The following is a 12466-nucleotide window of genomic DNA, read 5'->3' as shown; positions in this document are numbered from 1 at the left end:
TCTAATGAGAAATGTGAAGGGATTGAGCAGTTGCATCATCCCTGGGAATGTCAATAAAAGAAGGACTGCACAGGGGCCCATCTACACCGATTTGCTGCTCCACCAACTCCAGTTCCAAAATGGTTTTACAATCGGGTATTTCATACTGTGCTCAGCTTTAACTCTGACCAAGGGGAACGTGAAGCTTCAGTAACTGTGTGTTTCCCCTTTCTAAGTAAGTACAGCTACCCCTTCTCTCCTTTAATGCTATCGTCAAGGATTCAATGAATCTTAGATCAAAAACATTTGAGGAGCCGGGCGGTGGTGGCGGACGCCTTTAATCCCAGCACTCGGGAGGCAGAGCAGGCAGATCTCTGTGAGTTCGAGGCCAGCCTGGTCTCCAAAGTGAGTTCCAGGAAAGGCACAAAGCTACACAAAGAAACCCTGTCTCGAAAGACCAAAAAAAAAAAAAAAAAAAAAAAAAAAATTGAGGAAAAATGTCTGAAATAAGCATGTAGAGGTTTTTTCTTGTTATTGTTCTTTGGAAAATATAGTATATAGCATATATGTGTTATAACACATATAACAACTAATTATATGGTATTTACAATGTATTGGGTAATTTTTAAATGTTTTTCTTTATTGAAAAAGAGATTCTTTTCTCATACAATATATCCTGATTATAATTTGCCCTCCCTCGACTGATTTCAGTTTCTCCTCCCACCCCTTCTCCTCGTTTCCAGAATTCTCTCACTTTGTGTTTTCTTTACTGATTCTATTTCCAATTTCAGGTCTTGAGATCATTTTTATTTATTCCTTACTGTTTATTTATTTCTGTCTGTGTTTTCCTATATTTCTTTAGGGGATCTATTCATTTCATTGTTAAGGATCTCTACCATATTCATAAAGGTTGTTTTAAGGTCTCTGTCTTGTGCTTCGGCCATGTTGGAATACTCAGGGCCCGTTGTAGTAGGATAACTGGGTTCTAGTGGAGACATATTGCCCTGGCTGGTTTTGACTATGTTTTCACATTGGCGTCTCAGCATCTAGGTTTGGGGTGATTATAGGTCTAGTTGCTGATTTCTTGATTTGTCTTTGTTGGGTGAGTGTTTTGCTCCTTGGTTTCTGTCCCCTCTCTGGAGTTTTAGAGAGTGTGTGGCAGTGTGCTACCTGCTTTCCTGGCCTGTTCTGCTGGTGTGTCTACAGGGATTGCCTACCGGTGTTGGAGACTGGGTAACTGGGATGAGTTTGGGGAAGGAAGGTTGGAGGAGAAGGTCTTTGTGATTCCTTGGCGATGGGGTCAGAGAGGAAAGGGAGACCACAGCAGGTTTCCGTATACAGAACTGGGGATGAGACGGAGGGAGGGGTGGATCTCAAGAGCAGTAGGAGAGGTGTGGGTCTTCTTCTGTCTATTTGTTGCCCTGGGAGGAGCTGCCCTTGGGTGAGCAGAGGGTGACTGCTGGAGTTGAGGTCTGGAACAAAGCACCAAGTAGAGAGGGGGAGATTAGGAGGGGATGATTTGTGGGATCCATAGGCGGTGTGGGCAGGGGTGAGGGAAGCCTGTAGTTGGTGTTCTGTTGTAGTGCTAGGGACTAGACTGGGAGGATGGGGTTTGGGGAGAACGTAGAGAGATGTTCTGCAGGCAGTCTACCTGATTTTCTGGTAGGTATGGCCTTTGTATTGAGTGTTATGATTAGCGTAGAGATGATTTAAAGCATGAAGATGTGCAAAGGTTATGTGCAAACATTATGCCCTTTGTATAAGGGATTTGAGCATCTGTGATGTTGGTTGTCTTGAGGCCACACATACCCCATGGCTGTGGAGGGATGATTCTATTTCTTTTGCCAATAGTGGGGTGCTTTGGTTATTCCTGTGCCTGCCACCAGGAAAAGGAAACAAGCACCCAGGCTTATGATTAATAAAGTGGAAAAAAAGAAGTTACAGGTAAAGGCAGGTATGACGTGTCCCAGCTATGTTATTCATTCCAGCTTTTTCTTCCCCACAGAGGGTTGGCTGTGACTATGAGATTGACTCCAATGCTACTGAGGATCGCTGTGGTGTGTGCCTTGGAGATGGCTCTGCCTGTCAGACTGTGAAGAAGCTGTTTCGGCAGAAGGAAGGATCTGGTAATAAACAAACCCAACTAACTGAAGTATCTAGGGACTTTGGAAAGCCAAAAAAACAAAAAAGATTAATTTCCTTGTTTTTATTTCAAAAATAGCTTGTAAAAAAAAATCAAAATAGAATATAGTTCTCACCAGTAAGGAATCCGCTCCCTCTGCAGTTACAGGAACAACGTTGGTTGCTAAGAAAATACAGGAAGTGTCACACTGACCTGAAAGGGGCTGATGGCTACTCCAGGGAACAAATAACAGCGTGGTCCCTAGGAGAGCATCCTCCTTGAGAATATGCATCATAGGAGTATCTGGATAATGACAGTGACATTGGAATAAACCAAAAGCCAGGAGACAGATGAGGTCAAAAGCTGGTTATGAAGAACACACTCAGAAGAATGGGTTCTGTATGTGAAGATGTTCTGTATGGGGAACATGTGGGAAGGTAGCAGTACTGAAGTGTACCTTGAGGGTCAAAGGAGAAGTAAGACAGAGATGCTTCACATCTCCAGCCTGTGAATCCCACACAATGGTCCCTTATGAGTCTCGGGGAAGTTCTTCTACCTAGCACCCACCACCTGTATTTAGACCTTACAAGATTTTTTCTTTGAGCAGCCTTTTGAGCTACTGTGAGCCTAGGAGGGTGTAGTGAGACTCCACCCTCACCCTCACCTCACATGAGCTGTGACCCATGCTCATTTACCTCCATTAACAGTAGTTCTCATGGTACCTTGGCACCAGCCATGATCTCTAGTTGGTAAGGTCTGAAGCATGAAAAAGATGAAGAAAACTCAGAGTATTTTAATTGAGATTTCCCAGATACACTCTGAAACAAGAATTCAAATATAGATAATTATTTATGGGACAAGAGGTCCTGGGAAACATCAGTAGGACACTGAGGAGGAGAAAGGATGGGTCACCAAGCTGGTGCTCAGCCATGGACCTTGTACATTTGTGTTTTCCCACTGGAAGAGTGAAGGGGTGGGATGATGTCCGGTGGTTTCCATTGATCAGCGTGTGGTGGGAATTCATTCACCAGGTTCTGCAGAAGTATAGGTGCTGGGCACAGCAGTGTAGCATGCAGTACTGGAGTAGATCCTTGAAGAGAAGCATTGCCAGCTGCCTAGAGGTAACCTCGGAATAGGAAATGGTGGTTACTTTCAGATACAAAATGGCACTGATTTTCTGAGTCCCGATAAAGTGGTGTCTCGCTTCTAAATGTATTTAGTATGCGGGGTGAAGTGCTTAAGTGTGATTCCAAGAGAATTGGGTGTTTTCTTCGATTGATTACATGAACCATTGCCGCCTTGTAAACATACCAGCAGATAGCCTAAATTTATCTAAATTCTATCCTTATCTTTTCATTTTTGACTGTTGACTGATTAAGGTCAAATTGTGAAATGAGTCTTGCCCTGCCCTTTAGTAATATCATTGGCAGATTGCATTTCCTGTCTTCCGTGATAGCTTTATTATGGATGAGACACATCTTTCTAATTACTTACTGAGGGTGGAAATGATAATTCGGTAAGTGTCAAACTTATGATTAAGCATCTTGTCGTGGCTATTTTTTCAAATATCTAAACAAAGGAACTTTATAGATATCTTCTGTTATTTCGATGTGGTCACATTAATCTAAATCATAACCAGCCACATCAACAGCCTGTTTTTCTTCTTCTACCCTCAGTTCACTTCTCCATAAAGATCTGTAGCTTTGTTCTCTGCTGTGCTATAATTCTTACATGATGCCCCGAGTTGTTTCCCCATTTTCTCTTTTTGACCTTCTAATATCTTAGGAAATTGGACTTTATTTCTGCTGTTGGTTTATTTTCTTGTTTGTTTTCCTTCTTCTTTAGTCTCTTGGGGATGAGAAACGTCTTGGGGATGAGAAAAAGGCAGCCATAAATAGCTTGGCCAATACCTCTAGCCACATGCTATCACTAAGCGTTTGACATCTCTCTGAGTCTCTGTGATTTCAGTTCTCTTTCTGCAATTTGCAGCTTGAAGCACTTGAGTGGTCTTTGTCACCCACAAATTGGTGTCAGCTTTACACTGCCCATGCCTGAAGATTTCTCGTAGACCTCTGATCCTGCCCTTCTTAGTGTGCAGGGAAAGTGCACAGAGTTTCTCTCTGGATTGCAGCATGTAGTAAGGTCTGCATCCATAGACCACAGGGTACTTACCAGATTCCATCTTTGCTTCATGATTAATGAAGTTTGACACAGAATAAAAAGGCACTGCCTACCACTATTCCACCATGCAAATGAAGCAAGGTCATGCAGCTAAAGAATGATGGAATGCATTTACAGCCAATTGGTGTAGGAGATTCATTTGAAGTTCAAAGCTAGAGAGGGAGCTATATTCATTATATAGCTCTCTATATTTATTCTCAAGCTATTCTATGCTGCTGCCATGTCTCATTTTATGTTTTATTCTTTTAATTTAATGTAATTAGTGACTAAGAACAGAATTGTCTTTGGTCTTTTTCTCTGCCTTCCTCAACTCCAATCGAATCTCTATCTGGAGTATGAATTTGGTAAGTACTCATATAAATTTAGGTAAAATGAACTTTTCTTAAGCTCTATTCCAAACTCTTTTGCCAATAAAGGACAGCAGCCCATTGACTGTTCTAAGTTAGGGTGAGGGGATATCCAAGTTGGTTTGTTCCCCCTGATTACTTTGCCTTGGTGCCTTAACTCTTTTAAAGCAAAACTGCTCTTTTGGGTATTGGTCACTTCAGAGTTTTACTTGTACTCACAACTCTTCTTACAAGAGTTCTTTTAAAGGTGTTTAAGTTTTTTTTTTTTGAAAAGGCTCCAATTAAAATGTCCATAATCGTTAGACCCAACCCTCTTCCTCCCCATCTTCCTTCTCGCTGGAGGGGCAGTTGCTGCTACTACCTTCAGCTATGGAGGGATGAAATATTGGCCACATTCTTTTGTCTGTTGTTTCAGTGTTCATAAGAAAGAGAAAGGATGATGCAGAATTAAAATAGCTCAGGAGGCAAGAATGAGGTTGGAGTCTAGATCCTCAATTAGCCTCGAGGAAGCCAACCCCCAAACCTCAACTTCTGAAGTCCCTACTGACCCTGAGTCTCATTTTTTTCTCTTTGTAGTCCTGACATCCTTAGAGCTGATTGTGTCTGTGGATATCTTGGTGTTGAAATCGCACAGTCTCCAAGAAAAGGTGTCCATGTCTGTTGCCTCCTTGGGATGACTTAACAACTAAATTCCTATCTTTCTCAGTGGAAAGGAATCTTATTCAGTAGACTTGATGCCATGTGTCAGATGGTACCATCTTGACCTCTACTTAGTGCTGGATTTGTGATATATAAGGACTCCCCTTCTTAAAAAGCCTCATAGTAGCTTTAGTTCTCATTGTTGGTGAAAAAGGAAACCATTAACATTGAGAGGTAGCTTCATGATTGCTGTGACTGGCAGTGTCTAGAATTGGAAGAACTTAAGTCAAAGTGTCATACAATACATATGATAAACAATACATAAAATAATACATATAATACAAAATAATAAACATAATAAAAACAATACATATAATAAAGAAGTTGCCTGACTTGTTCATTGGTTTACTCATTACCTGAGAAACAATTGAGCATCTGTTGAAGAATAATGAACATAACAGTGACTCCCTCTGTAGCTGCCTTTGTTTGATACCAGTGAGAGAACAGGGCAAAGATGTCATGCTGGCATTTGACCTGTAAGTGGAATTTAAACAATATTTCTGCTCCAGAAGGAAGTTTATGGACCATTAAGCTGTTTTTTTTTTTCCCCAAAGGTTCCCCAGGCTTATTATTCAGATCCTAACAGTAATCATGAATTTTTATGGCCCAATATCTTTAAAAAAAAAAAAAAGATTTACTTTTGGTTTCCAGTTGTGTGTGTGTGTGTGTGTGTGTGTGTGTATAGCGGGTTTTCAGTTGTGTGGGGGGGGGGCATAGCGTGCATGCAGAAGAGGGCTTCAGGGAACCAAACTCAGGCCTTCCTGAAGGACAGCATAAACTCTTCACTGCTGAACCATCTCTCCAGCATTGTGGCCCATTTTCACGGGCCTAGACCCTTTGTAGTCCAGTGTCCTCAGGTTTGTTTCTACTGCTTAAGCTCTTTTGTCAGGTTCCATATCTACTTTGTCTTTAAACTCAGCTGCTCTTTTTTGACACTCTTTAGCCTCTTGGACTTCTAAGAATCATCGCTCTGGACTGTTTCTCTCTCCTTTAGCTTCTCTACACTTCTATTCAAGCTGCAACCACTGTACTTAAGTTCTAGCCTTGCTCATACTGACCTGTTTGATCGTGTTGCTGGGAATGAGGGGACACCATCTCTGAGCACCCTGTGACTTTCATAGGGCTAAATGGGTCCCTTAACTACTCAGTGTCTACAAGATTGGCCTTGACTCCTGTGCTGTGGGATGTTCTGTATGTCCTGTGGGAGCCCTTCTTGGGTTCCTCGTGGCTTTACCCAGCAGGTCCGCATAAAGGATGATTAGGACCATGGGCCTGAGTGCAGGTGTTTGAGATGGTCTGCACTTGGCTGTGCTGGGGGATGGTCTGTATGTCAAGTTGTTCTGATTGATCAATAAATAAAACCTGATCGGCTGTGGCTAGGCAGGAAGGATAGGCGGGACTAACAGAGAGGAGAAATAAAAGGACAGGAAAGCAGAAGGTTGAGGCAGAGAGACACTGCAGCCGCCGCCATGACCAGCAGCATGTGAAGTCGCCGGTAAGCCACCAGCCACGTGGCAAGGAATAGATTTATGGAAATGGTTAATTTAAGATAAAAGGAAATGGTTAATTTAAGATAAAAGGAAATGGTTAATTTAAGATAAAGGAACAGTTAGCAAGAAGCCTGCCACGGCCATACAGTTTGCAAGCAAAATAAGTCTCTGTGTTTATTTGGTTGGGTCTGAGAGGCTGTGGGACTGGCGGGTGACAGAGATTTGTCCTAACTGTGGGCAAGGCAGAAAAACTCAAGCTACACTCCTGCCTCCCTTATTTAATCGTAACCAGTATGTTCTTAGATTTACATCTTAAAAATTTTAAACTAAAGCAGTTACCATAAAATGAATCTTTATTATAAACACTCTATACATATACTAATATATATATATATATATAAGTTTAGTAATTTGTTGCATATAATAACATTATTATAACTCTAGACACAATATTTACATTAACTGAGTTTACTCTGCCCAATACACCTCACTTATAATTTTATTTTCATAAATAAGCATGGAAAATAAAAATAAAATTCTGCAGTTTAGAAAGCATAAAGAGGGGGCTGGAGAGATGGCTTAGTGGTTAAGAGCACTGACTGCTCTTCCAGAGGTCCTGAGTTCAATTCCCGGCAACCACATGGTGGCTCACAACCACCCATAATGAAATCTGGTGCTGTCTTCTGGCCTGCAAGAACACATGTAGGCAGAACACTGTATACATAATAAATAAATCTAAAAAAAAAATTAAAAAAAGAAAGCATAAAGAGGACAAAGAAGTCACTGTTCCATAGTCTACTCTTGATGCCAGCATCCATATGTTTAGAATGGGAGATTCTTGCCATATAATAATAGCATCTTCCCAGAATGATATGTGTACCTGGCATCCCAGATCCCACCAGATCCCACCAGATCCCACCAGACCCCACCTACTAGCAGTCTTGCATTTAGTTCTCACAGAAGTGTCTCACTAGTCTCTGTCATTCATCTTATTTGTTGAAAGTAATTAGAGATTGACAACTGATTGGGCTGTTGCTATCTGCCCAGTACCACAACAATGAATATTCTGAAGATTTGAATGAGTGGAACCCTCCAAGGACAGCCATTGCACATCCAGAAGGAGGAAAGATGTAACAGCGTATGAATAAGTAACACACCTACTGAGCAGGGGTAGGGGGAGAGATACCTACTGAGCAGGGGTAGGGGAAGAAATCACATTGCTTTAAGACTCAAAGTTACACGCTGTACCATGCAGCTCAGTGTGTTTGCTGTTGACTTAGGAGAACAGACAGAGCTCTATGACTTCAACATCTCAGCAACAGACTTCTCTGACAAGATATAAAGTTGCCTGATACAATACAGATGAACTCAGTGCTACCAGCCATAACATTGATCCAAGTTAAGGTAATAAGAGCCTGGACAAGGAATGCAAGTAGATGGGAGAATCACACATGAAAACATTCCTGCGAGGATTTGAGGGAGAAGGTGGTACTCAATGGTAAGAGGGTGTGACTATTGTAGAACCAAAGTACCATGGAGACTGGAGACTGTCTTATATTGTGTTCTCCTAGGAAGCCTTAGGTAGGTATGGAGGGGAAGAAAGGGAGGGTAGTTAGACACTCCAGAGGTTTCATATCCAAGCTAAAATCCTTCCAGGATTGAAGACTGTATCATTTGCTCTAAAAGTAAGGACAGGAAGTCACTACCAATTTCTGTCACCTCTCTTACCTTGCCTTCCTGCCGGCTTCTATTAAGGTAGTTATGATGTCTCACTGTGTATTATGAGATTGTCACACTTTTGAAACAATTAAGACTAAAACTCTAAATCTAGGGCAGAGCAAATCAAAGCTTTCAAAAAACATTTTAAGATCATTAATTTTTGTGTAGTTCTCATTCTGTGACTCATGTTAAACACAGAACTGTATCTAAGCCAGACGCCTCCATGCCACTGCTCTCAAGTGAGGAATCAGAAGATGGATTTTAAAAATTCACTGTTTTCTCAGGAAGTCCCTCACATAAATTGTGAGCATCAGGCTACTGGTGAACATTGTTTCGGTTGCCCCTAGCAGACACCATTAATCTTATAAAAGACAAGCAAACCACTGTAGGAAATTTACCCAGGCTTAGTCGTGTGACCGCTTTATGAGTGGCTCTTTACTAGAAGTGACAATGATCAGGAACCAAGAATGCCAGTGAATCAGATCCTTCTATTTCCCTACATGGACTGCAAAAACAGTTCAGGAAGATGACATGTTAGATAGCAATGTCTTCAGAAGTGCGGCAGACTTTCTACCCTATACCCTCAAGGGCCTTGAGTGTTGTACACTTGGATGTGATAGATAGTTCTTCAGTGGTCTCCATGGACCCAGAGACTTCTTCTTGGAGGTCAGATTATATTTTCCACTTTTCTCTATGTGGAGGATGTGTATTATGGAGAAGATACAAGAAAATTTATACTTATCGATCCCTTTTCTGTTTCCAAGTATTGAGAAGAATTACAAATAAATCACTAAGAGTTTCTATTCTACATTTAGTAGCCCTCAGTTTTCAGTTTGTCTGTGATAGTTATTTACCATTTTGGAAATTTCATTCTTATGCGCAAAAATAAAAAAAATCAAACTTAAAAATGATTTATTGTAGATGAATTTCTAAATGGTCTTATTAAATAAAAACATGGAGCCAGATATATGGGTGAAAGCCTGGAAGAGATCAGGGAAATAGGAAAAGCTACAGCTAACCTTACCTCACCAACTCAGCAGCTTCCAAATATGAGTTACTTCCTGTCCACCCACGCCTATATGCCTTGCTGTTCTGCCATCTGATTTGCTCTCTCTGTCCAGCTACATCACTTCCTCTTCTGGTCTAGCTCTGTCACTTCCTGTCTGTCTGTACAGACCTCCATGGTTAATTAGTGTTGGACTTTAAGGCTTGTGCCACCTCACCTGGCTCTGTTTCCAGTGTGGCCTTGAACTCACCATAGGATTAAGGACATGTGCTATCATTGCCTGACTTCTTTGTTCACTTAAAATGGCTTGCTATTTCCTCTGATCTCCAGGCAAGCTTTATTTATTAAAGCACAGATAAAATATCACCACAATTTATGTATTTTTTCCTTTTTTATTTAAAGCCAAGAACAAGGTGGTAGACATAATATTTAATGCTATTTTGTTTCCTTGCTGAGTTCTGCAGTGTGAAGACATGTAGTATCCTAAATCAGAAAATGGTTACAGAGAGCAATACCTTCAAGGTATTTTTTTCAAGTTCTCATTAGTTCTAATTATATTTTTTTTTTTTTTTTTTTTTTTTTTTTTTTTTTTTTTTTTATTTTTTTTTATTTTTCTAATTACATTTGATAAATGTTTTTCCTGAATTAGTGGTTTTAATGAGCTGTAGTGGACAAATGCATGAAAGCCAAGTGGAATTGAACTGACTCTTGTAAGGCTCAGCTGAAATTTGACTCCAGGGGAAAAGAAGCCTAGTTGTGTTCAGGTGACAGGGATGAAGTTGTATTAGTCACACCCTTGCGTTATCATTACAGATACCTGAAAGAAACTACTTAAGGCAGGAAAATTTTATTTTGGCTCAGGGCTTTAGGGATTTCAGTCCATTCTTGGTAGACGCCCCTGTTTCTGGCCCCCAAATGGAAGAATGTCATGGCAACAGAAACATGTGGCAGAAACTGTTAATCATATGATGATCAAATTTCCAGAGTACACCCACTGTGATCTACCAGCTCTAGCTATCCCCTACTTCCCATTTTTTTCTGCAGCCTGACAATACCATCAGGTTAGATTAGAGCTCTTAGCATCACTCCCTTCCCTGAGCCTATCAGTTGGAATCCAAGCCTGCACACACACACACACACACACACACACACACACACACACACACACACCATATGCACGAGCACCCATGAAGAATTAACAGGATGATCGATGCCTTAAAACCAGCCTAGAAAAAAAAAATGAAATTTTTGAATGGTAGATCAGAAAGAATCCCCATCCATCATCCTTCAGTTCCTATTATTTGTACAGAAGAGATTCAAAGGAGTTCGATGAAGTGATGAAATTCACAGAGATAATGTACAAACTGGAACACGAGGCCATCTTAAAGGAGCCCATGCTCCTTCCATCCTCTGAAGTCATAGTTCTTAGCAAGCACAAACATGGGAGTGTAACGAGCTGTTGAATAGAGGTAACCACCAAGTGTCCATTTCTTCTCTCGCCAGTGTGCCTCCTACCGTGACAACCACTGAACAGAAAACGGCAGCTGGAGTTGATCAATACTTTAAAATAAATATGTGTTTTTCCTCCAGAAGCCCAGATGAGAGCACTGAAAACAAGTTATAAATTTGTAATTTCGCAGAACATTGGAGAAAAATGGGGAGAGAAGGCTCCCTAATGAATAGAATTGTGCAATGGTGTAGGAAGCAGGGCTCAGAACTTAGGTTTTCATCATGGGCTGATGGAAGCAAAGCCAGGTGGCAATCAATTCAAGGTTCCCTCCAGAAGTTCTTAATGAATGGCAGCTTGGGTTAAATTATATCTAAGAATCTGTTTTTGGCTCAATGGTGATGATGAGGAAGAAAAGTATGTAGCCTGTGCCTTGCTTGGGAGGGCTAATCTGATGGCAAGAATAAAAGAGGGAGAGAGGGATGCCAGCAGGAAACTAGCTTGGAGCTCAGACAGTTTGAACCATTCACATAGAATCACAGAAAAGTAAATGCTGGGTCAACCATAAATCCTTAGGGTCCCGTCAGTATTACTCACCTATCATCACCAAGCTATTTACATGCTCAGTCCGGAAGCTCCTGAGAATTCTGCTCCTGGCTCGTCTCTTTCTAGTTCACAGTTGGTGCTTCTGCCCATCCCAGTGGCCACTCGGCATGGGCACCAAAGGATGGAGATGCCGAGAAGATGTCAGGCTGCAGCAGCTGAGAAGCCAGTACGCCTCCTTCATTCTTGTCTCTTTTGTCCTTAGGTTATGTGGACATCGGACTTATTCCCAAAGGGGCGAGGGACATAAGGGTGATGGAAATCAAGGCAGCTGGAAATTTCCTGGCCATTAGGAGTGAAGATCCAGAAAAGTATTACCTCAACGGAGGGTTTATTATCCAGTGGAATGGAAACTATAAACTGGCAGGGACCGTCTTCCAGTATGATAGGAAAGGAGATCTGGAGAAGCTGATGGCTCCAGGCCCCACCAACGAGTCAGTGTGGATCCAGGTAATTCTGAAGAGAAGGGAGCTGTTGACCAGTGTGTTCAGTAGTATCCTTCTCATTCCCTTCCCAAGCTGTTTAATAGAGGACATTAACTGTGAATCATTAGTTTCCTTAACAAAAAACAGGAAGGGAAAAAGCTATTTGTACATTTTCTTCTTGGTTCTTTAGAACTACTGAAACCCCAGGAGCAAAATTCAGGACCTCAAACCATCCATTGGGAGGTTTGAATTTAGTTCTCAGGCTGACCCTTCCTCATGTGTCTAGTGTCCCAGTGTGGTTTCCCAGCAGTGGTGATAACCTGATGTACCATCCTATATTGTCAGGTAGTCTTTGCCTTAGTGCAACTCTTAGAACAAGGAGGCCTCCCATTATAACACATGCATCAAAGGTTTTGTCTTTATTAGGCATGGAACTCTAGAAAATGGG

At 41.4% G+C, this 12466-nt stretch overlaps 1 protein-coding gene across 1 annotated transcript in view; it reads left to right on the top strand.

Annotated features, from left to right (window-relative positions):
- The window catches only part of Adamts12 (ADAM metallopeptidase with thrombospondin type 1 motif 12), a 263963-nt gene that overhangs the window by 188051 nt on the left and 63446 nt on the right, over positions 1–12466 (top strand). The window contains 2 exon segments of the mRNA XM_028884425.2: positions 1985–2105; positions 11799–12043. Of these exon segments, the coding sequence (XP_028740258.1) occupies positions 1985–2105; positions 11799–12043 (366 nt within the window).

Source organism: Peromyscus leucopus, chromosome 11, assembly GCF_004664715.2.
Source record: "Peromyscus leucopus breed LL Stock chromosome 11, UCI_PerLeu_2.1, whole genome shotgun sequence".
Classification (NCBI taxonomy): Eukaryota; Metazoa; Chordata; class Mammalia; order Rodentia; family Cricetidae; genus Peromyscus; species Peromyscus leucopus.
Note: the sequence above shows the minus strand (reverse complement) of the source record. Positions and strands in the feature narration are given on the sequence as shown.